The sequence below is a fragment of the Phodopus roborovskii genome, unplaced genomic scaffold, assembly GCF_943737965.1.
Source record: "Phodopus roborovskii unplaced genomic scaffold, PHOROB, whole genome shotgun sequence".
Lineage (NCBI taxonomy): Eukaryota > Metazoa > Chordata > Mammalia > Rodentia > Cricetidae > Phodopus > Phodopus roborovskii.
In genome coordinates, this window is record NW_026126410.1 from 33,054,180 (window position 1) to 33,081,434 (window position 27,255).

The 27,255-nt window shown below is 34.2% G+C and overlaps 1 protein-coding gene across 1 annotated transcript in view; it reads left to right on the forward strand.

Annotated features, from left to right (window-relative positions):
• The window catches only part of Cdh18 (cadherin 18), a 235,501-nt gene that overhangs the window by 160,600 nt on the left and 47,646 nt on the right, over positions 1–27,255 (forward strand). The window contains exons 6-7 of the mRNA XM_051182583.1: positions 14,181–14,434; positions 20,256–20,392. Of these exons, the coding sequence (XP_051038540.1) occupies positions 14,181–14,434; positions 20,256–20,392 (391 nt within the window). The remainder of the gene's footprint in view (positions 1–14,180; positions 14,435–20,255; positions 20,393–27,255) is intronic.

Here is a 27,255-nt window from a genome sequence, read left to right on the forward strand (position 1 = left end):
CACAATAAGTGATCTGGGTATCTGCTCTTCAAAAAAGAGCCATCTCTTCAACTGTTGTCATTTCAAGTTTAAGGTTCCAATTTTAGTTGTGATCTTAATCCTTTTATCAACTACTATTTTCATATTTGTTTATCTTTTCCTATTTCATTCCAGTTTCTATAAATCTGTTAACTGAAGTCAAGCTTTTTTTTAATTTATTTTTAAAAGTGATGAGTGGCATTTTACTCATTCTTTGTCTTCACTTAAATAAAAGGCAAATTCAACTTAGTTTATTTTTATTATTCACCAGGCAAGTATTTGCCTACTCAATCATATGGAAACTTCTCTAACATCAGACTTAATTATTTCTATCACTTCATCATTTGGATCCTGTTAAGCTTATTGTTGGAAGTTATTGGGTATGACTTTTTGTATGTGCATATACATACATAAATACAAATTCATACAATGTATTTGAATTGCATTTTTCCCTTCCCCTAATATTTCCTACCTTCTAACATACCCTGTAAGGAGTACAGTGTACAATACCCAAGTTCATATTCTTTCTCTCTTTCAAAAATATAGGTAAAATAAATTAAAAAAATAATAAATATTAATAATGACTTATTTTATTCTCAATCACTTATAATAATTCAAAGTATAATACTGTACAATATTAGGAAACAGGTTTTTGGCTAAAATATTATTGCTTGAATTCTGTTCATTTATAGATACTTATAAACTTGATCTTTTTTGGTTTATTACTCCTGTCCTACATAGAGATATAATATATTTATACACGTAGGATATATGTACCATATATACTAATATTCATATACATATAAAGTGTATATACTTACATGTACTATGATATATGTGAAATATATTTCCATTTATTTACCATGTTCAAATTACAATGGTAAAACATGTAATAATTTTAATTGATATTGGAATTATACACAAATGAATGTTCACTCTTCTCTTGAATGAAATCTATAACAAGAAAGCAATACATGAATTCTAGTCTCCATAGAAGGTCCACCACCTTGGGAAAACCTCAAAAAATGTTACAAAACATCCATAGTAGGAAGTTCAGAAAAAGAGGAGTTAGTTAAATTAATCTTATCTTTGCATACCATAATTTGAAAAGTACATTTTTGAAGAAAAATTATACATAATGACAAAGTTGTCTATTATTTAGAATTAGGCTGTTTTCCAGATTTAAAATAAAAATTTAATATATGGAAAAGTGAACAAAACAGAATCATTATCAACTCACTGTGAAATCCAAAATTTAAATGAAAGAACATATAAATTATGTAAAAGAAAAGCTCGGATGAGTTTCTCTCATATTGCCTAGGATTCCTGGACTTTTAGTTCTCCTGTACTCAGTGAAAATTTCCCCAGTGGGCTTGTTGTCTGGATAGTAGTTTCAGCATCCATATATCCTTCATGGTAATATAATTCCAGAGGAGAAACACACAAGGGTGATTGAAGGGACAGTAGAGGAGATTAACGAGAAACTATTAAAATATCCTAAATATGTAAAGCTGGATGGAACCAGACTGATGTGATAGATGGCAACTCTCTACATTAATATGAAGTAGATTAATATTAAGGAGTAAAAGTGGTACATTATATGTGAGAAAAAGCAATGATACGTAAAGGCAATTACTAAGAATAATGAGGTAAAATTAAGAAACTAAAATCATCTATGAAAATCACATTGAACTCATTGACAATGAGGTGTTAAATTGGAAAATTGAACAGTAGCTAAAAAGAAGTAAGAGAAATCCAATTGCTCAAGGAAATTAAAATTGTTCCTGGGTAAGCAATTCTTGCAGAGACCAAGGAGATAAAGAAATTTGCCCAAATATTACTAGTTTCCTGGCTATACAATTATTTTAATTAGAGAAATTTGTAGTTAGAATTAGAGAATTTATTGACTCATTTAAAATTTAACAGCAATAGAAAAAAGGTGATGAATCAGCTCTTTTATTACTGAGTACAGTATATTCACAGAGAGACTAAGTTTTTGTGTTCAGTCAAGTATGTTATGCCATGTTACTTATATTTCCTGTTAGGTTTCCAATAATACAATGTCACCCTTAGAGGTGAGAGTTTAGAACTTTAGTTAAAAACAAATGTACATTATTTATAGCCTGCTTCCACTAGGGAGATTCTCAATTTTTCTGACTTCTGCTTCCTCATTTGTAAGAGAAAAACAAACGAACATTTAGTTATATGTCAGTATTAAATGAATTGATTTATATTCAACATGTAGGGTTTATGCAGATGTTGACAATTCAGCTTTCAGAAATAATATGGAATTTGGCATGTGCCAATGAAGGAACATGTTAAATACAGGTATACTTGAGTTTGATGAAGGACTCAGCCTCTTTCCATGAACTAAACATTATTTCGGATATATGAAATACGAATATGAGTTAGAGAATATGGCTTTTATTGAGAATATTGTATAGGTATGAGATATTGTCAAAGCACAAGGGTACTGTAATAACATGTACTTGTCTTTGGATTGTTTTGATCTTATTTTGTTTAAGAAAGCCACCTTTTTATAAGTGGGAGAATGTCAGGGAAATTTGCTGAATAGTTTATGTTTAAACATTTTTGCAGTATCTGTCATATCCTTAGGAACTGACTATGAACAAATGCCTTATGTCTGATAACCTTCACCTTTAAATATGAAGATCACAGGCAAATGACATTATGTGCCATTTGGATAATTTATATATATATATATATATATATATATATATATATATATATATATATTCAAGATAGATCCAAGCTAGTGGCATGGCTCTTGGTAAAGAAATTTCTAGAAAAACGTGATGAGTTGAGTTTGGGTGGCCAGAATCCCTGTAAGTTCAAAACTGTAATACATGAAATATATCACAGAATTCCTATGTTAAAAGAAAGAGAGAGAGAGAGAGAGAGGGAGAGAGAGAGACAAGAGGATCTTTATGCCACCTGGAGAACTAGAGAGATTTTTGTGTTCAAGGGATACATTTGATGAGGCCCAACCATAACTGTGTCCACTGAACTCTATTTGAGTGTGCTGCCATTTTCATTCCTGTACTCACACATAGATACACACAGTAACACACAAAGATTAAGACGTGTTACATTCTCTTTGTAAATGCATTACCTCCTAGAAAACTATTGTGAGTGGAAAGAAAATGGCCAGTGAGAGCAATGAAGACAATTAGAGTCATGGTTTGTCGAGATGAAAATGGGCAGAGCATTCTGTTCAAAATGTACCAGTAATATCCTTTGTATTGCAGGAATCAAGTAGAGAGAGGAAAAAAACTCACCAAATGTTTTCATGGCAATATAAACATAAAAGAATAAGCCAGCACTCAGGAGTCAGAGGCAAGCAGATCTCTGGAAATTGAAGACCAGCTTAGTCTACAAACATACACAGAGAAATCCTGACTTGAAAAATAAAAAAAAATGGGGGAGGGAGTGGGGGGAAAATCTAGGTCAGAGCCAGTAAACAAATTTTAGTTCTATAAGAATAGTCAAATGTAACATGGGTGAAGTGAGTGAGTAAAACTAATAATGTAGGGGGAAGCAAGTACTGTGTTTTAATTATTTACTACATGGATATTTGTTGTTGAAGAACTACAGATTGAGTGTGAAAATTTCTACACTAGAAGCAGTCAAAGCAGGGAAAATGTAAACGTTTCCAAATATCAGAAGATTTTCTTCCTGTAGAACAAAAGACACTTAAAACTTAGTAGTTAAGTTTATATAAGTTATAATGGAAGCAAAAGACCAAATAAGAGATATCATGCCCATCATGATAGGCTCAACATTAAAATTAGGAGAAAATAAGGGTTAATACAAAAGCTGACAAATATGCAACATTTCAAATTTTCTATACTAATACAGGAAACCATACAACATTAACAATATTATATTCTACGTACTTCTCATCCTACTCTACTTCTAAATATATTAAGGATCAAAACTAATCAAATTAGATATTTCAGTGCATGTTTAAAATTGGATAATAGGAAAAATTGATTAATAACAAAGGTTAGGAAAAAATAATTGTAACAAGTATGGTTTTTCTGCCCGCCACTTGCTCTTGTTCCGCCACCAAGCCAGCCCCAAATAACACACTGAGACTCTGTATTTGATACAATACTGTTGGCCCGGTTACTTGTTTCTTATCGGCTAACTCTGCCTTAATTATTAACCCATTTCTGCTGATCTATGTATTTCTCTTACCGGGCAGCCGGCAGCATACTGCTTTCTTCAGACTCTCCATCCTGGCTCCTCCTTCCTACTTCCTATTTCCTCCTTGTCTCCTAGTCCCTCCTATCTTCCTTTCCTATTGGCCAACAGTGCTTTATTATTAACCAGTATGAGAAACATACATACATAATGGCATCTCCCATCATCTCCTCTTTTCTGTTTAAATAAATGAAGGGTTTTAACCTTAACATAGCAAAATATATCACACAACAGTTATCAAGTAAGAATCACAGTTAACATTATTTAGTCCATTAACATTTAGCAAGATTTGAAGAAAATATTTCATCATCTATTCTATCTTTGTGTGTCTAAAGTCTAAGTAACTTATCTTTAATCCTAACTAATGAAAACTATAACCATAACTATCTGTCTTCAACTCCTTCAAAGACCACAGAAGGATAATATATAAACTCTACAAATGACAGAGACATCTCATTGCCTGGTCACCCGAAGTTCTTTTGTAATCTTCCATCTTCAGCCCATAGGCCATAGTGTTTCTAGCAGACTCTTCAGCAACGCAGGAAAATTTAAACTGTCTTCTTGTATTGGCAGTTTGTCAGTCACTTTTGTCTGTGTCCTGCATACTGTCTCGCAGACTCTTCCATGAAGCAGGATCTCTGTAGCAATGTCCATCTTGAATCAGAAGTCACTTTCCTGTGGGTCCTGCATGTCCAGTTTATACATCACAAAGTCAAACAGTCCAGACAAGAGGAGTATCTTGTCCACATGGCTAGTCTTGCCATATTGAAAGTAAACTCCATAATGAGTTTCTTCAATGTCCATCTTCATCTTCCTTTCTGACGCAGGTGGTGTTGCCAGGAACAATTATGTCTCATTGTCAAGAAAAACCCTAAACCATTTTAAATGCCATATTCTGTAGGTCTTTGAAAGGTTTGAAGAATGCCTATCTATCTCAAATACATCTCTGTGCATCTTGAAAAACCTAACTAACTTAACTCTAAACTTTGACTATCATAGGTAATTATCTATAATCTGTAGTACATTATACAATATGTTTCTGAATGAACTATATAAACACAATAGCTAAACAAAAGGAGAAATATATACATCACAAAATTGACCTTAAATTGTATCAATAAATGAAAATCCATTACAAAACAAAGTATTCATATCTATACCATAATTCCCTTTTTACCTTTAAAAGAATATTGGTTGTGATCATTACCCATTTATAACCAAGTCCATTTAAATGAAACCAAACATTTATAAACAATATTTGGGAATTTGGGCGTCGTTCTTTCCAAACTACTTCCTGCTGACAGGGGGCGCTGTCATGGGGGATCATGAGAAGACACAGAAATCTTGGCTGTAGTCTGCAAGGCTGCTTTGTTCAGCTATTTTGAATGTAGGATCACCTGGTCCTCTGTTTCAGGGGTCTGGCTTGATCAAACCACATTAGTCTGGAAGGAATCCACAGCTTTTTATTTTCTGTGGAAACAAAAATAGAAATCCTTTTCCCCAGTAACTTGTCCTTGAACTTAAATGTTGGAGTCAAAGCATTTTTAAAATATATGAATTGAATTAATCCAGCAGCATTTCCTTTATCAGTTGCTGTTATTTTCTCAGCAGTCAAACAATGTAGAGACAACACAATAGCATACAGTAACCAGATTCTCTCTGAGCTTTTCATCTTTACATGGCTTTATTACTCTGTTTATTTTACTTTTATTTTTTTATTTTTTGACATAGGGTTTCACTGTGTAACTCTTATCTGTCCTGGAATTTACTCTGCATACCAGGTTTACTTTGAAATCACAAGAGATCTGCTTGCCTCTGTCTCCTGAGCACTGGGATTAAAGGCGTGTGCTACAACACCCAGTTCCTCTTTGTCTCTTTAAAACCATTTTTCTTTTCATGTCTACGTATATTTTAAAACACACTGTAAACCTTTAGAGGTTTTTCTTAATATGAATCTTTCTTTACTGTAAATCTTTATCTTTGTCTGGCCACAAGTCTTTTATCTGGTAAACAACAACTTTGCTAAAATGAAAGTCATAGCTGTGTCAGCCGCGGTTTACCAAAGATGGTGGTGGGTACTTTTACCGCCAGCACGGAAAGCTGTGCTCACCGCTTTGGTCTGCGCTGCCACCCAGAAAGCATGCTGCCTGCTTGGAGATGTGGTCACTGCCATTTCCATCTCTCATACACACCAATAAATTGTTAGCAGAGTTATTTAAAAGCTGTGCGGTTTTTTTTGCCACTTAAGCTGAGTCAGGAATCTTCCCTTAAAGGAGCAGTGCAAATATCTGCTTGTCTCTAGCAAAGCAGAGTTCAACTGAGAAAAATGCTGCTACCAAGAAACATTGCTTGTCTCTGTTCTTTTGTTTCTAAAACCTTTTTTTAAGCTTTTGTTAAATTTTGAGTGGAAGTTCTTACTAGCCACGTGGGCGCCATTTGTAACAAGTACAGTTTTTCCTCCTGCTGCCAGTCTTGTCCGGCAGCCGCGCTGCCAGCCCCAAATAATACACAGAGACTCTGTATTTGATACAATACTGTTGGCCCGGTTACTTGTTTCTTATCGGCTAGCTCTGCCTTAATTATTAACCCATTTCTGCTGATCTATGTATTTCTCTTACCGGGGAGCCGGCGGCATACTGCTTTCTCCAGACTCTCCATCTTGACTCCTCCTTACTACTTCCTATTTCCTCCTTGTCTCCTAGTCCCTCCTATCTTCCTTTCCTATTGGCCAACAGTGCTTTATTATTAACCAGTATGAGAAACATACAGAATGACCTCTCCCATCAAATAATAAATTTTGGTAACACAAAAATTGGTAAATAGAGTATTAAATTTATTTGAATGCTATTAAGAGACATGGAAGACACAGAAGGTACCAAAGACCTACAAAATCTAAAAAAAATTTCAACAAATGTTTCTCATTTACATACAAATTTCATGTAAACCAATTTTCATGGGAAATATTTTTAAATGTCATTGAAATAATAGTCATATAAGTATGATGTGAAGAAATGGGAATGAATGACTGAAACCTCTTCCTAAATCCATCCCAATTAATTCTCTCTAGTCTGAAAAGGCAAATAAGTACAGCTCTATTTGACCATCAGTTTCATTAAAACAACAAAATATTCCCACTGCTATTTAAGTCAATGTCCATTTTTGTCTAGGAATGTTATACCGAAAAGCACTCATTCAGTGGCTTGAAACAACAGACAGATTGCCCCAGAGTTCTAACAGCCACAGTGCTCTTCTTAATACCTGAGATGAAACCATGATTCTTCTATCTTCTAGAACAGTGGTTCTCAACTTGTAGGTCCTGAACCTTTTGGGAGTTGCATATCAGATATCCTATATATTAGATATTTACATTATGACTCATAACAGTAGCAAAATTGCAGTTATGATGTGACAATGAAATAATGTTGTGATTGGGGTTATCTCAAAATGAGGAAGTATATCAAAGGGTTGCAGTCTTAGAAAGCACTCTTCTAGAGGCTCAAAGAATGTCTTGGCTCACAGGACTCTTATATCTGTGTATATGTTGACAATATCTCACACTATTCACATCTCTCAATTGTACGGATTATTGTAATTTAATTTGGCACCCACTTGCATATCCAAGACAAGCTTACCTATTACATTCTCTCTCTGTGTTACCTATTACATTCTCTCTCTGTGTGAGTCTGTCTCTCTCTCTATCTCTCTCTCTCATGCATGGAAGTGTCTCTGTCTTTCTCTGTTTCTCTGTGTGTGCCTCTGTCTCTGTTTCTCATGCATGTATCTGTCTATGTCTATGTCTCTGTTTCTGTTGTCTGTCTCTCTCTCTCCGTGTGTGTGTGTGTGTGTGTGTGTGTGTGTGTGTGTGTGTGTGTGTGTGTGTTTGTGCGCGCGCACGCGCCTGTGTGTCAAGCTCACCATTTGGTTGACATTTACATCTGATTCTCCAAAATTTGTCTACCCCATACATAGAAAACTCCACCTTGAATCATTTGTAAACCTCCAAAATCAACACAGTCCAAAATCCCTGCATCTAAATCAAGTATCAGTGAAATTCTGAGTATGTTTGATCCTAGGGCAAGCACCTTTATCTGTGGAACTATGAGCTTAGAAAATATACCATGTGCTGCCAAATGCTAGAGCTAGGAGAGGTACAGAAAGTAGTTACCAGGCCTGACATCTGGCATGGAGAAAATGGAAGGACTGAGGAGTTTCTAGTCTAAAACAAGTTTAAATCCAGAAAGGCATATTTCATTTGATTTCAAGTCCTGAGGATAACCCTTTGTGGCTCACATCTGTTCTCTAAGCCTGCAGCTCTGCAGTTCACTGCCTCAGCTCGGTGCTTTAGTTGTCGAAGATCTGTTTGCCTTGAAAGGTATCTTTATTAACTATAGCAGCAAAGCTGTGACTTCTGAACAAAACACCTGACTTTTCTGGCTGGTTGTTGAAATACAGTACAATTGGAATGCATAGCCATCAAGTGGTGGTTTTACTTTCCAGTAATGCCTGAGCACACAAATAACCTGAAAAAGCCAGGGAGCACAGTTTCTATTAAGGTCCCTAGAATGAGTTGAGAATCCTTTGACTCTCTGGGTTTTCTTTCCAATGAAGTGCATTTCTTGGCTACAAAAATTTGTTGAGTATAATATTTTAAGTCTCTCTCTCTCTCTCTCTTTCTCTCTCTCTCTCTCTGTGTGTGTGAGTGAGAGAGAGAGAGAGAGAGAGAGAGAGAGAGAGAGAGAGAAATATATAGAGAGAGACAGAGAGAGAAAGAGAAAGAGTAGATGCTTGCATTTTCATGCCAAGGCATGTGACTGGAGTCTTGAGTCAGCATATCCTGTGTGGGTCACAGGGATCAAAAATAGTCCTTCAGGAGTGGCAGCAAGCAGCTTCAGTAGCTGGGCAAATCTCACACCACTGGATTTACTTTTTTGTAATCTAGATTAATGTGGTTCTTATGTAATTATTTAATAATTCTCTCATGCAATGTATTTTGACTATATTCCTTCTCTCCCCCAATTCCTTTCCTTCACCAACATCGGAGTACTGTCTGGAAGGATTTTTTTCATATCATGCCACTTAAGGCAAAATGCCCCAAAGTCTATCACCATCAATTTCTGGAGGTTTAAATTAGGATGGAAAAGGAAGGTGAGGCTAAAGTAGGTAAAATGGGGAGAGATAACTACCACCAAATGATTTTTAAAAGCCACAAGGAAATTTACCTCTATAGAATCTTCATATACACATGCATGTACATATTTATGCACATATACATCATATATATGACAAACACAACTTGTACTTATGTCACTGGATATGTAGAATTCCTGTGGTGTCCAGTTAGAAACTTTACTCCTACTGACTAATATTTAGAATGCTGAAAGGTAGTATAAATGTTATTGGACATGGAATTTATCACCTAGCAATGAACCCTGTTATGTACCTGTTGTATAGATAACTGGACCTGCCTGCAAAATATTCTGACATATTTTCCCAAATATTATGAGATTAAACAACCACTTTTTCATTGAATTTAAGACTGATTCATTAAAAGCAACACAAATGTGACACTCTAAATGAGGCTAAGAGAACCATAGGGGGAAACCTACTCTTACACTGCTAAATGAACATACCCAGAGCATGACCCCGATGAGCAATTGCTATACTCACAAATAAGTTACTTACTCATCTCAGAAAAGCTACTTCTTGCAGTAGATGGTTATGAATGTAGCTTTTTAATGTATAGTCAATTCATTCATATATTTTAGATATATCAAATTGCACACTGGTAGAGTATTTCCTTGGTGTGTAAAGCTCAATATCCAGTATCGCAGCAGATAACTAAATATACAAACAAAGCAAATGGAATCTGGATTGCACTTAAATGTTATTCTAAGTGTTAAACCTACAGTTGATCCTATTAAAAAAAAAAACTAAACAAAAAGAGCAAAGTTTTGCTCTTATGGCTGTAATTGGTTTTGCCAAGCATTAACTTATGTTTAGGGTTTTCCATGTAGATGAAATTAGCTACTTTTCTCAGAAAACACAAACTAAATATACAGACTGATGGCATTCTGCCCAGGAGGTTTACCCCAGGTCTATAGTCTCATAAATTAGAATGAATTTGATTCAAATAATCACCCCCATCCATCAGATAATATATGAGTGAAACAGAATCTGTCAATAATAATGAACAAATTGCCAAGAACTAGAGTGCATTATTTTCATACAGATTTCTAGCACAAACAGGAGAAACACTTTGTCTATCATTCCTATCTTAGATTGATTACTACTTAGTTACTCATTTCAAATGACTGTCAGGATATACCTAGACACATCTGTGAAAAATCACTGTCTTTACAATACACTTTTATGTCTTTTTCATATCACGCTCAACCACTGGTATTTCTTTTGTTGAAGCAGAAAATGCTGTTTTCACTTTACAAACTCCGGTAGTTTCATGCCATTTGTTTTTCATGATACTTCAATAATCAGGGTGAATTTTCCCATTTCTTTTTTTCAACATGATTTTAGATTTATGTGACTTTGTAAATAGCTATTACTGTTGCTAACTGACTGTGTTGATGGATTATATTTAGGCTACAAAATTGCTTGTGACTAGGAATAATATTAAGTCACACAGGCAGAATTCTATATAGATTGATAAGTCTAAAGATCTTTATATTTTTTAAATTTATAAATGATGGGCAGTTGTACATGTTTACCAGTTACAGTATAGAAAAATAATACATTGCCCCATTTATATGTTTCTGTGATTATAATACAAAATTAATATACTTAGTATTTAATACATAATTCTGAAATGTACAGAATAAATGAATGATTGTATTTCAACCCAATTTTTATATAAATTTACTTTAATGTCACCAATTTTTTGTTCTGAAGTGACACTCTTAAAATGTTCCTATTTGTGGTAGTAAATCTGTCTTCAAATTTCTGACCAACCTGAAATTATTATCTCCTTCCTTTGTGGCTACAGATGGTCCCTATCCATCCATCTGCCAGCCTTGGCAAACAAGTTTCTCAGGATGATTAGCTCTGCCTGGAGGTAGTTAAACTTATATTAGATGATCACCAACATGAAACCATGTGTCCACACAAACAGCCTCAACCTTAGCAATAGGTGGGCGGCATTAAAACATGTGACATCTATTTTGCCAAAGGGATCTGCTAGAAAATGTGTGGTATATACTCTTCAATGCATAGCTTCATAACAATATCAAAATAAATTAAATGTGTTCAGAATTTCCTTCACTAATTACACTGGATTGAAGGGAGTAAAATTGTAAGAAACGAATGAATGAAGATGCATGTTCTACAACCAAGTGTTGCAAGAAAAATGTTTTAGTCATTACCAATAAGGCAAAAGCAGCCTGAACGTTAGAATGATAAGGACATTGGTTAGAAAGTTTCCTACAAAAGCAAGTTTTATAAGTAATATTGCAAACATTGATCTTGAACAAACATGAGATCTTTTGTCTTCTGCTTCCTATCAGCTACATATCCAGATACCAATAGTCTGGTTTAGATGTAAAGGGGATGCTGTTCATCCACAATTTTAGGATGTTTATTTAAATTGGAGAAAGGTTTATAAAGCAGCGAGGGACAGATTCTTCTTACTTTAATGGAGAGGGAGATCTAAAAAAAAAAAATAATAATAATAATCCCCATATATACATCTCGACAGGACTTAGATATTCTTGAAGAAATATATTAATTATCTTCAAACCTTATTTTAGTTTCAGTTCTTTTCCAAGAAAACAAGTTCTAATTAGTAGGCTATAGACTTCAGATTTAATTAGCCCAACACTAAAAATATATAAATTTTTATATATTTATATTCTATGTGCATGTATATGGATTACATATATTCAACTTTGGAAAGTTTGAGCTTTGAGATTTTTTTAAAAAGTTTTATGGTATAAAAACTGGCAAAATGGCTACAGTGACCCAGCTATGCCTATGTCACTATGTCTTTAGGATCTTTCCATTTTCTAGCCCTGCTTTGGAACAAAAGATTTGTTTTCCTTCCATACAATGTTTGTAACCCCAGAAGGCCAGTTTCCAGGGTAATCAAGAAGGAACAAAAGAACTAATCATCAACAGTAATGAAGAATTTGTTTGTAATTCCTCTAAGGACATTTTCTGGGCACCTTCTCTCTACAATGTTGAATGGGACAAACATGTCTGCCCAGTTCCTTTATGACAACAGATGGACATGGAGTCTGGAAGAGACACTTAAATCTGCATAAGGAACTTCACAAATGGGAATAGGTACTTAATAAAAACAAAAACAAGACAAAGTTACTACTCCAGAATCTAAGGCTATCAGAAAGAGGCTATTTGCATTAATAGGATATAAGCCTGGTTGGTTAATATATCTGCCAGTATACAGGTATAGAATGCCCCAACATCCAGAACTATTATAAGATTACAGTTGATCATAAAAATCACCAAGTATACTGTATATCTAAACAATGCAAAATGACCAGGACAGTTACTTGGGGTAAAAGAAATAACACAGCATCTCTATAAGGAATGGGAATAGCTGATCCTCACAAGAGGAAAAAAAGATAGGCTGCTCACTCAGTTAGGATAGTTTAATATCATAAGCAGAAATAGAGATGAAGTAGCTCTGTGTACTTTTTCTTAAAGTACTTATAAAATGAGCAGCATCAATTAATATTTCAGTAGGTTCTTAGTGAAAGTACCTCAGATCATCTCTTTTAATGTTTCTATCCAAAATTTCATACAATAACACTAAATCTGAGGTAATTTTAGCTAGCACACACAGTCTATGACAAATGTGCATCATGGTAAGCATTTTCCTATCATTCAGTTCTTCAAAAAAATAATTTGACTATTTACATGTAGATGTATTCAGTTTGTATCACTGCTAATAATCATAATACTCAATATGTTTATGATAATATAAAATATTAGTTTATTATGTTTATCCTATAATAATAGAGTGGCATTCTTTAATAAATGTCATTGTATGTAAAATCATGCCCAATATGCTTAATGGAAGGCATTTTTAATGGAAGTTGGAGGACTGGTTATGTGGTCAAATTATAGAATAATTACATAATGCATCAGCACCAAGGTTCATTCCCCAACAACATGAAAATCTCCAATTGGGAAACTTAAAATTAACAAAGAAACTAAAGTGGTTACCATGACCAATTAATATAGGGCCAAAGCTAAAATAATTTTAGCCAAGCAAAGAAAAATATTGCTATTAAAACTTTGCTACATATATCATAATGTAATAAGGAATATGAATAATAAAGTAGATTAAATAGTCCTAGAAATAAAACAAAGAACAAACATAAACTACTCAGTTTCTATGTAGCAAAGAACACAAACATTAGAGTGAAGACACAAAGCACAGAAATGGAGACAATATTTTCAAATGAAGAGTTCAATAAGAAACAAGGAGCAGAATTCTAGAAGAAACTAAAGTGAAAAGCAAAATTACCAAAATTCAAAGTTAAAATAAACAAACAATTATGAAGTATTATGAAGTAAATCACAGAAATGTGAAAAGTTATTTATTGAACTTTTATACAAGTTAGTGGCAGACATGCTTAGATTATCCATTTATTAATTCCTGGTAATTAGGCATGGAAAGAACTGAAAGTGTTTCTGAGAAGAAATGTTGTTTTCCCAAGGTTAATTTATTTTTACATATGGGTATAATCAAATTCTAGGGCTATATAATAAAATCACAATGGATTAAACTTGAAGCTTTTATACTTCTCTTTTGATGCCATAATTCAGGAAAACATTATAGGATTTTTTTTTAAGAAAAATAAGTTGATTTATTTCTGGTTGATTTTCATAAGTAGAAAAATAACTGCATCTTTGAAAAATATGGAAGTCCTAACATTGGCTATCACCTCATTCATCTGCAGCCACTCAATTATGAGAAGAAGAAGTCTTACACACTCAACATTGAAGGAGCAAATACACATTTGGACTTCCGCTTTTCCCATCTGGGTCCATTTAAAGATGCCACCATGCTTAAGATCATCGTTGGGGACGTGGATGAACCACCACTCTTTTCTATGCCATCCTATGTCATGGACGTCTATGAAAATGCTAAGGTTGGAACAATTGTTGGTACTGTCTTAGCACAAGATCCAGACAGCGCTAACAGCTTAGTAAGGTATGGTACTCTTGATCTCACAGGTGTTGAAGATGTGGTTTATTTCTCAAGATTAATTAATGTGACTTAAATTTTAAATTTAATTAAACATATATTCTCAATCCTCACATGTTCAGAAAGGAGCTAGCTGGTTTTTGTCTTTTCCTCTCCCATCTAGAGAGTTCTACTCTTAAAAGTGTACTCCTCTCAAAGTCTGTAGATAGGTGTGTCTTATATATAGCAGTACGATTACACTAAATGAAAGAGACCCCAAAATGAACTCATGATACCCAAGCTATGACCAATAAAACAGTTCACATAACAAAGAATTCTCTGATTCCAAATGCCCATAAGGCTGAGGGTGAGAACTCTGATAAATGAGAAGACAAATGAACTGTTATAGGTACTATACTCTGGATGATTGTGTCAGTACATGTAAAACAGACATGAGTGTGGTCCTGTACATGTTCCCATGCTCACATATTCATCATAATTTTGAGCTACTTCTATGACAGTTTTATTGTCCTGTGCTATTCTAGTTGCCTTTGTACTTTCCTCATGTTATTAGAAAGAGAACAGGACACTCACAGCATTAGATATTGCTATATGAGGTGATGGATACATAGTCTTCAAATGCTAATAACTTTATTAGCATAACCATTGTTTTCTGTTTGTTTTGATTCAAAAAATAAAATGAATTTATTTCATTTACTTGAAATAATTTGAAACTCCAAAGCTTCTATTACAGTATACAATTTACATGACATTAATTCTTGATTTTAATAAAAATGTGTCATTTGCATAGGATTCAAGGTACAAAAAAAATCAAAAGCAGAATATATAACAAAGGTAAAAGTAAGTCTCATATCTTCCTATCATGGAGATCAAATATTTAGTAATTAAGGGACATTACTTGGAAGAGATGTACCTTGCAATGTCCTGGAAAATCAATCATGTTCCCGCTTGTAGAACTGATAATAATAATAAAATTTTAATCTTATAGGCATTTTTGAAATGTGCTTTATTTTACATTTAGGTCTTCTAAACTATTAGATTCTTCACATTTTTAGAGCAAAGTATAGCAATGTTTTGTGGTTTTTGTTTGTTTAACTCAAAATAACATCAATTTTTAGAAATATAATAATCTTTTGATAAAAAATATTTAAAATTAGAGGCTGGTACTTATTGAATCCAAAAGCTCATTAGTTTAAACAACCTGCTTTTACTTTCTGGCATAAAAGTGGTAAGGATGATAGAAAGACTAGCAGAAGTCCTGTTTCTAACATGTGTTCTTAGAAATGTTAACCTGTTCCTACCAATTGAACAAGACCTTCTTTTTCTCTCCAAACATTTGTAAATCTGTAAAACAGTCTGCTAATGAGTTTACATTTAAATAGGTGGAATTTTAGCACATCCAATAAAATACTGTAAAATTTTACATTTGGAATGTAAAGTAAGAATACCTCTCATGAACCATATAATGCCTCTCATGTATTTCAAGTGAATGTTTTAAGTGATCCAATGATTAATGACTATAACTGGAATCTATTGTTTGTATAGATGGGTGTATACACAGAGAAGGGAATGTTGTCATGACTATGTCCTTCCATTTAGTCCTGGTATATGAAGAATGAAAAAGGTCCTATATGTAAGAGTCTTTCTGTACAAGAGAATTAATAGCATACATTAAATATCTTGTACACAAAAGGAGAATTATTGGAATTCCCATGTAATAAACAACATAGAGCTAAATTTACATAAATTGCCTGAAACTTTGCTTCACTGTGATTTATAAACTGAACTTTCCTACATATTTATTAAGATATATAGACTTATCTCTTTGAATTACTTTATAATAGCATAAAGTATCAACAAATATTTTGAATAATTGTTTTACAAAGTCTTGAATACACGTTTGATCACTATCAAACAAAATAAAATCATTATTATATTGAACTGCTAGCCAGGTTAAAAATAATTTTTTTTCTTTTTCTTTCTTTTCTTCTTCCTTTCTTTTCTTCACTATTTTTAATGGTCACTGAGAATGTAAGTATTTATATAGCCTGTTCAGAGATTTATTAGAACCTGGGTAGGTAATTGCTGCCACCATGATCTCTGTGTCTTTTCTGGTTTGGTGACATTTTTTATGCTCCCCCAAAATATTCACATTTTCAAATGTTGAGTGATCCAGTAACTATGGTTGTTCCAAACTCATGGAAAAGTGAAATATGAAAATAATGGCAAAGTTACATTGTCAGCATTGAATAAGTAAAATCAAAAGAAAAAAAAAATAGAGATTAAGTATTTGCCTCATAGTTTTAAAAGTAAAGGTGAACTGCCATCAAATACATTTTAAAATCTTTTCTGATATTAGTTCTTTATTTTTCAAACAACAAATATAAAATTTAGCTTACTGACCATATTCATTAATTTATATTGTTCTTTTGATTCAGTTGTAAGTATGCCTTAATCAAAACAGTACCAGAGTCTCTGAATATAATGGTGATGATTTCCCAGAATCATTTAATAAGGAGTGAATATACAGAGAAAATAGGATCCTGTTTAAAAGCAGATGCCCCTGCCTTTTATTTGTGTTTTATTAGTATTAATTACATAATGCTAATAAAAACACAGAGATTAAGACTTGACTTTGAAACAACATACATATATGGCTCTTAAAATGAAATGTAAGGGACCCAAAAATGGCAAGGAAAGTCCTGTTTTTCATTGATGAACGTGTCATTAAATAGAGGAGCTGAATGATGGGATCTTAACAAACAAATTATAGAGATTAAACACTTTGGACACACAGTCTACTTAGGTAACAAATAAGCCATCTCTCAATATAATCCAGGCATCTGATGTATAATATGTATTCTCTGCTATATAATTTATGATTTGTTTACATGGCATTTTATTAGATAGTAAAATATAATATCAGATATATCATGTGACAAATGATACTTTTGCTTTACTTAACTTTAAATGATTACTTTCTGCTATCTACCCAGTTCAAGCATTACATATCCTAACCTTCTGAAAGGAATTTGAAAATAAGAAATAGAGCCATATTTCAGATGTGTGACCTTTAGTTAAGCATCAGAGGAAGCTAAGCTTCCATGTTATTCTACTCTTGTAGGATAATTAAAGAATATTAAACTTTAATTCAACTATTTTTCATAATCAACCACATTACAAAACAGCCGCATAGGTAAGAAATCGCAATGAATTTTCTTTACTACCCACATGAAGCTTTTACAAATATATAAAGGATAATACTTTTATGATAAATTAGTATAAAATATATTTTGACACACTCTTGAAATTAAGTTTTGGATGAAAGAGAGAGAATAAAATAGATAATGCAAGTACCTATAAGAAATGAAATTATGTTTTTGAGAGAAAAACAATTTTTCCCATACAATTTAAACTGACAATTTATTTACTTTACTCTATCCTATAAGTATCATAGACAAATTGAGTGTTGAATGAATAATTCAGTGATTTCTTTATTGTAGCATTTGTTGAAAGGCAATGTTTGATTCAACACAGTCATTATTAATATTGATTGTTTATTATTGCCATAGCTTTTCTGTCTTTTGGTCAGTTAAATGCATTTGAATAATAGATTTCACCTTTTTAATAAAGTGAAGTTCTTCCATTTTTCACAATTTGAAACAGACATACTAAAGTATTAACAAATGTTCATTTTACAGATGTCATATTATGAAGTTGTAAAAACACATAGTCATGACACATAATTCTTTATAGAATGGAAAGTAAGATTTCTTGTTAGGTACAGCACAAAGAGAAGCATTTATCTGTTGGTGCTGAATTATTGATTATACTTGAGTCTGGTCACAATAGAGAGGTTTTTATGGACTACTGGAAAAATAGCAACTAGCAACAAGTCAACATCCTATAGTCTAAGTCTACAAGATTATGAATATCTCACTTTGTTGATGATCACATATTTGAAGTAGCTTTTGGTACATTGTATTAGTTTATTTTCATTGGTGATCAAGTATCTACCTGACAGAAAAAGAAATAAGAGAAGAGTTACATATTTTGTTTTGGAGTTATAAAAACAACTGCTCATTTGCTACATGGCCCAGTGGTCTGAACACAATATGAGAACCACATAGTAGGAGAATGTATAAGAGGGACTGAATGTTGAGCATCAAACAGTGAAATTATTGCAGGAAAAGACCAAGCCAGATAAACCCTACAATGCATGTTCCTGGGACTTACATCCTCTACTTAAACTCCACCTTCCATTTTTCACTACTTTATTGCATTGAACTATCAAATCATTAATCCATTGATTAGATTAGAAGCTTCATAGTCTTTCTCGTGAAATATCCTCATGTGCATACCTGGAGTTGTGTTTCACTAATTTGTTCATTATTTTCAAACACAGACATTGAAAATTTTACATCATGTGTAGATACTATTTTGATGTTTATTTCATGTGTAACACAGTATCATATAGCAGTAACAGAGCTACAGTTTTGTACTGTAAGCTTCTTTTGTATATAATTATCTTTAGCATATATTAATTGTGCATAGTGATAAGTACGTAAGGGCAGTCCCATTCAAGAATTTCATAAACTTTGACAGTATTCACCTGCTGCTCTGTCCCCTCACTATCTCTCTCCCGTTAGCTTGATATAATGTCTCAGACAATCTTGCCTCTACATTGTCCCCAAACTCTCAATTTCCCATGTGCATATGCATGTGTATATGTTTAAAATAGAGTTTATCTAAATTGTTCAATACCTAGTTATAACCATTTTCATGATAGAAACAGTGTTATCCTTATGGTTGAATGAAATTCTATTTTTGGGTATTGTGTATTTTACATATCCACTCATTTTGTCAGAAACATAAATTAATTCCCTAATAATATGACTACTGTAAATAGTGCTAAAACAAATACTTGGTGCAAACACTAATGTGATATATTGACCAACAACTCCACTACTATTAACCCAGAAGTGACACATGATATCCCTCATTATTTTCTAGACTCTTTGTGCTGTTCACAATGACTAGAGTATCTTATATTTGCAGTGAAATCACTGCATAAGGATTCCTTGTTTACCTGAATCTCTAACAGCATTTATTTTTTACTTCTTAATGATTATCTTTCTGTCTTAAATAGGATGAAACCTAAAAGTAGTTTTCCCTTGCATCTCATGGAAGTATTGGCTATTCATGTTCATTCCTTCCTGTTTCTCAGCTTTGTTTGAGACATTGTATTCCTTGTTCTCATTCCTCCTCACACTTACTTTAGCCTTCATTGAGCTTGTCCTTCCAGCTATTCTGATGAAAGTATTGTATTACTTTTAATCTCTAAAGGCTGTTTATATTAGGTCTGGATGTTCTTATTTCCCTTTCACTTTCAATTCCCTTTCAAGTTGGATGACACTGCCCCCACTGAGTTGAATTTATGCTGATTTATTTTGAATCCACATGTTTAGAAACATACTAGAAATCCATATCATGTTTGACCCGTCCTTCCATTCTTTCCATCTACCTGAATGTGACATCATAATATACTGTGGCTGCCACTCACTCTTACCCATTTCTCTTAATTATTAACCATTTCTATTAATCTATGTATCATCACATGTTGTCTTTCCTTCTATCTTCCTTCTCCCTGCCTCTTTGTTCATAAATCCCACCTAGCTAAATTATACTTGTCCATTGGACTAAACAGCTTTACTTGTCAATCAATTAAAAAACATCACATAGTCACAGCTTACAGAGGATATCCCTCTCCGTGTTATATTATCCTAATTTATCATTCATTACAAGAACGACTTTCATTTTCTTCCAGGTATTTCATCAACTACAGTGTTGAAGAGGACAGATTTTTCAATATTGATGCCAATACTGGAACCATTAAGACTTCAAAAGTACTTGATAGAGAAGAAACACCATGGTACAATATCACAGTGACTGCTTCAGAAAACGGTAAACTGCTTTATGTATCCCACGAAATAATGTCATTGTGCATGGAGTCGTTCTCATATCTATAATGTAATGAGTTAAGTTTTGTTGTTTTTCCCTCACTTTCATTCTAGCCTGAAGTTAGAAAATTGATGTTATAGAGTAATTAGTCCTTGATTCAAGAGTGCTTGATTTTCCTCTTAATCGTTCTACTTTTCTTTTTCATGTACTTAAACTTCACTTACCCCATCAAGGCTTTTCATCAAGGATACTTATTACCTGGCAGTTCAAACCTAAATATTATTATACCACCCTTGCTTGAATTAGCACTTATACTTTTTACAGTAAAAGAATTTCTTGGATAGTATAAACAGTGTATCTAACCTCTCTTTAAGTAAATCTTACAACAAAAAACTGAAAACGTGACATATATCCAAGGCAGTGCATAAACACTCAAGTTTAGAAAAAAATAACAACACAAAACTTATTATTTTAGTGTTGAAAACAAGAAACTATGACTGTCAATAAAGTAAAACTTTTAGAAAGAGATCTAATTTCTTGATAATGGTGTCTTTATATAAGTATTTTCACATTGAAAAATTATAGATGACAATTAGAGGCTATGTGATAATTTGTGTCTGTACAGTTTCATTTATAATATTATTTTTTGTAATGTTACAGTCACATAAAAATAAAGTTTCCTATGTTGTACAAGTCTAGCACATTTTATTTAACTCTTCTTACTGATAAATTTCATTGTTTTCTTGCATGAATGTCATTAATGAAGAATTTATTCACATTTTCATGGAAATACTAGAGTAGGGATGTTTCCTTTTCATTTTCTTGAATACATCTTGTGTAGAATTCGTTTTGTATTATTCCATACATAACCATTTTACTGCCAACATACTTCCTTATAAAGCTGAACAATTTTTATATTCATGCAAATGAAATTCTGATTTTTTTTTATATTGCCATTGAGCAGTATTTCTGCTTATCCACTGCTGAGGATGTGAAGTGATATCCTTGTTTCTTCTCCTCTTTTGTATATTTTTATAAATCCATACTCATCCATGATAACCTTTGATTTATTCTGTTCACATTATTCATTCTTTTTTTAAAATCACAATTCAATCAATTCTTAGAAAGTTTCATACATGCATATAATCTATTTTGATTGTATCTCCTATTTATCCCTCTATGTCCTTCCATTTTCTCAATTCACCCTCATGTTCATTCCCAATTTCATGTACATTTTCTTTTTTTTTTTTTTTTGCATATAGAGTATTTTTTATTTAATTTTATATAACAAAGTCCAATTAAATGAAAACAAACATTTATACACAATATTTGGGAATTTGGGCGTTGTTCTTTCCAAACTACTTCCTGCTGGTAAGGGGCGCTGTCTTGGGGGATTCGAAGAAGATTCAGATATCCTAGCTGTAGTCTGTAGGGCTGTTTTGTCCAGCTGTTTGGAATGTAGGATCAGCTTGTACTCTGTTTCAGGCGGTCTGGTGTGATCAAACCACATTAGTCTGGAAGGAATCCACATCTTTTCATTTTCTGTGGAAACAAAAATAGAAATACTTTTCCCCAGTAACTTGTTCTTCAACTTAAATTTTGGAGTCAAAGCGTTTTTTTTTTTTTTTTTTTTTTTTTATTATTATTTTACATGTCGATCCCAGTTCCCTCTCCCTCCCTCCCTCCCTCCCCCCAAGCCCTCTCTCCCTCCTTCCCTCCCTTTTGCCCTCTCTATCCTCTCCCATGCACTCTAAACACCCTCCCCTCCCAACCCCCCACCACAATACAATATGTAGGGGAATGCCATCCAGTTGGGGTCATGTAGATCTGACAGGTCCTGTGAAGTAGGGACTAGGGCTTCTCTCCTATCTCTAGAATAAGGCAGTTATCCCTCCATGGGGGATATGTTTGCAAAGTCCTTTTGTGCACCAGGGATACATCCTGGCTCCACTGTCTGAGGTCTCATAGACTGCTCAGACCTTCTGGCTGAGACCCATATTCAGGGGAGTCCGAGTCAGACCCCTGTTGGCTTCCCAGCTATCAGTCTAGTGGCCCTTAGCTCCTCCTTGTTCAGGTAAGCTGTCTCTATGTACTTCTACCGCATGGTCTTGTCCTCTCCATCTGCTTCTGGGTTCTAGTTTGACTCAGTGTTTATGTATGGGTGTTTGCTCCTGTTTTCAACAGGCATTAGTTGAGGACTCCATGGAGAAGTTAGTTGTTGATCTCACTCTCCGGGAAGGGCATTTATGATAGCCTTTCCACGGAAGCTGAGATTGTTAGTTGGGAGCAGTCTTGTAGTTCCTTCGACCTTTCTTTGTGTTCAACTTTATCTTCAAACCAATATTGGCTCCCTCTTTTATGTTCTCTCTCTCTGTCTCTCTCTCTCTTTCCTATTTTCCATTCCTAACCAGGCTCAATCCTCCTAGTCGCACATGCCTTCCTCTCCTCCCTCTCATTTTCTCCTACTTCTCTCTCCATTAGCTGTCCTCCCCCACTATACCTGAGGTCTGGGGGACTTGTCCCTTCCCAGTTCTGTGAGGGACTTTATATGAATCTCTTAGAATACAACTTGTATCCTAGTTCCTCTGGTGATGTGAATTATAGGCTGGTGATCATTTGATCTAGGTCTAAAATCCATATATGAGTGAGTACATACTGTGTTCCTCTTTTTGTGACTGGGTTACCTCATTCAGGATGGTTTCTTCAAGTGCCATCCACTTGCCTGCGAATTTCAAGATACCATTATTTTTTTCTGCAGAGTAGTATTCCATTGTGTAGATGTGCCACATCTTCATTAACCATTCTTCAATTGAAGGGCATCTAGGTTGCTTCCAGGTTCTTGCTATTACAAATAGTGCTGCTATGAACATAGTTGAACAGATGTCTTTGTTGCATTGATGTGAATCCTTTGGGTATATGCCTAAGAGGGGGATTGCCGGGTCCTGTGGTAAACTAATTCCCATTTTCCTGAGGAACCGCCATACTGATCTCCAAAGTGGCTGTATGAGTTTGCACTCCCCACCAGCAGTGGAGGAGTGTTCCACTTTCTCCACATCCTCTCCAACATAAGTCATCACTGGTGTTTCTAATTTTAGCCATTCTGGCAGGGGTAAGATGGTATCTCAAAGTTGTTTTGATTTGCATTTCCCTGATAGCTAAGGATGTGGAGCATTTTCTTAAGTGTCTTTCAGCCTTTTTGATTTCCTCCATTGAGAATTCTTTCTTCAGTTCTGTACCCCATTTTTTAATAGGGTTATTTGGTGTTTTGTTGACTAGTTTCTTGAGTTCTTTGTATATTTTGGAGATCAGCCCTTTGTCGGATATAGGATTAGTGAAAATCTTTTCCCAGTCAGTGGGCTGCCGTTTGGTCTTGTCAACTGTGTCCTTTGCCTTACAGAAGCTTCTAAGTTTGAAGAGGTCCCATTTATTAATTGTTTCTTTCAGTGTCTGTGCCCCTGGAGTTATGTTCAAGAAGCGGTCTCCTATACCAATTTGTTCAAGGGTACCTCCTACTTTCTCTTCTAAGAGGTTCAATGTGGCTGGATTGATGTTGAGGTCTTTGATCCATTTGGACTTGAGTTTTGTGCATGGCGACAGACATGGGTCTATCTGCAGTCTTCTAAACATAATAAGAGCAATATACAGCAAACCAACTGCCAACATCAAACTGAATGGAGAGAAACTTAAGCCAATTCCTCTAAAATCAGGAACAAGACAAGGCTGTCCTCTCTCTCCATATCTCTTCAATATCGTACTAGAAGTTCTAGCTAATGCTATAAGACAGCAAAAGGAGATCAAGGGCATCCAAATTGGAAAGGAAGAAGTCAAACTGTCTCTATTTGCAGATGATATGATAGTTTACATAAGCGACCCAATAAACTCTACCAGGGAACTCCTACAGCTGATAAACACCTTCAGCAAACTAGCAGGATACAAGATAAACTCAAAAAAATCAGTAGCCCTATTTTTTTCAGACGACAAAGAGGCAGAGAAAGAAATCAGAGAAACATCACCCTTTACAATAGCCACAAGCAACATAAAGTATCTTGGTGTAACGCTTACCAAACAAGTAAAAGATCTATATAATAAGAACTTTGTGACTCTAAAGAAAGAAATTAAAGAAGATACCAGAAAATGGAAAGACCTCCCATGCTCTTGGATAGGTAGGATAAACATAGTAAAAATGGCAATCTTACCAAAAGCAATCTACAGATTCAATGCAATCCCCATTAAAATCCCACCACAATTCTTCACCGACCTTGAAAGGATAATAATTAACTTTATATGGAAAAACAAAAGACCCAGGATAGCCAAAACAACCCTATACAATAAAAGAACATCAGGAGGCATCACCATTCCTGACTTTAAGCTCTACTACAGAGCTATAGTTCTGAAAACAGCCTGGTATTGGCATAAAAATAGACAGGTAGACCAATGGAATCGAATTGAAAATCCTGATATTAATCCATGCACCTATGAACACCTGATTTTCGACAAAACAGCTAAAATGATACAATGGGGCAAAGACAGCATCTTCAACAAATGGTGCTGGCACAATTGGATGAGGGTGTGTAGAAGACTGTACATTTTCTTTTAACATGCATGTCTATTTTGTGTTTCCCATATTAATAAATATGGAGTCATTCACAAAACATGGTCAACCTACCAGAGGCCATCTCCTTATAGAAATCATTAGCTCTCCATAGCTTTTCAACCTTGGGTGGTTGTATAGTGAGCTCCATGCTGAACTGTTTCCCAGCTTGGTATTGTTCTGTCAGTCACTCCTGAGAGTCCAGAACTATTTTGTCTTGTCAGTTCCAGAAGACACTGATGGGAGGTGTCATTCTGTAAATATGTTTCTCGTATTTGTTAATGAATAAAGCACTATTAGCCAATAGGAAAGCAAGGTAGGCAGGACTAGGAGATGAGGAGGAGAGAGGAAGGAGTAGGCAGGAGATTCGTCATGCAGGACAGAGAGAGTAGAATGCCAGCCCCTCTCTCCAGTAAGATGAGACCACATGGAAATACTTATATTAATAGAAAAGGGTTAATATTTAATACAGCGCTAGCCAATAAGAAACTAGTAACTGGCCAACAGAATTATATCTAATACAGTGTCTCTGTGTGTTGTTTGGGGCTGGCATGATGGTGGGACCAGACCAGCTGGCACAAATACCTTACTCATAACATAATGGCTGGAGGAAAGACCTTATTCATAGCAAGACACTGTTTCACTGTGTTCCTTTCAGCCTGTTACTCTTAACGATGTTTCTGCCTGCGTATTTACTTAATTTATATTTTCATCGTACTATTAGAAAACTAATGTGTTATAAAGCAGACATTAATAGGTTAATTTGATATCATTCTAGATATTTTCACTTCCTAAATCTCCAGGAAAAAAAATGTCTTATTTTAAATCTTTATGTTTGGGATACCATTAAAATAAATATTAAGAGTCAGGTGAAAACTTGAATTAACCTGTGAAAATATCTACAAAGGAGTGTTGAAAACATTTAAACAGATATTCAAGAAAAGAGAAGCAATTCTCAGGATTTAGTTAAGTAGCTGTTATGTAACTCTGAACCATCACTAAAGCCCCAATAATATTTGTATAAAGTAGAAATCAACTAACAAACACTTGCATGTAAAAAATGCATCATTTGCAGTCATTACCAAGGGGAAGTCCTGTTTTTGAAAGAGCAACATCTTAATTATTTATTTGAGTTTATATTTTCTGTTTGTTATTACTTCTTGTGGGAATAGAGTTAATACATATTTACTAAGTAAAACAGTACACTAAATTGTAATTTCCTGAATTTTATAGTTGGTAATAAAAAAAGCCATAGAGACCCATTCAGTGAGCATTACTGAAATATAATTTAATTCCAATCACAAACAGGTGTACAAAACAAGTAAGCAATAGTTAAGATTTTATAGCCATGTTGGGAGATTGCTTTCAGGGAAGTTCATCTTCAGCACCTATTGCCAAGGCTAACTGTCCCTTAGTAGTGGCACAAGCCCTACCATAATTGTGAGCCTTAACTCACATAGGAAAAAACATGCCCTGCTTAGGAATGCATTTACTTTTTTTTTTTTCAAATGCTTTTTATAATTCTTCTTAATGTAATTTGTACTACAGTGTAGATTTTCCTGTGGATTTTTTTTTTTTTGTTAATATTTAAAGCACTTTGGATCTCTACTGAGGGAATTATGCAAATAAGGGAAGAGCCCTCTCTGGGAAATGTGTCAGGATTTAGGAGAACAAGAATACTTGGGCAGGGGGTGCACAGCACATACGTGATTTCATGCACCCCAAATATGAGGCAGGAGTCTAAGTATTGCCTGTGCTGTGTAGTGGGAACATGCCAAAGAAATTAGAAAGCTAGGCATTCTCTTCACTTAACAGATCATTGTATGACAATGAAGAATTCAACCATGGTGCCTATGAAATTCATCAAGAGACAAAAAGTAAAGACATTAACTGCATAGAATGTGAATCTCAGTTCATTCTTCCATCCTTGTTCACTTTGAGGGTTCAGCTGCCTAAGCACATGGGAAAAGTATGGACTGTGATATCACTTTCTGCTCTGGTTAAAGGAAGCTATTGTATGGGTGTCTCTGTGTTTACCATGGCCATCAGAGAAATAACCTGTGAGAGCTAAGACAGCACTTTGGTTCAACATGACTAATTAGCTGGTGTTTGTTTAACTTATAAAATCTGAGTTCAAGTAGTTTATTTTAGACATATTTAAGTACAACACAATTTGGTGAAAAAAAATCTTGGTGATGATTAACTTGATCAAGCGTACACAACAAAGCTTAAGACATGACTGCATCGACTCTTTTTATAAAAATAGATTCTATAT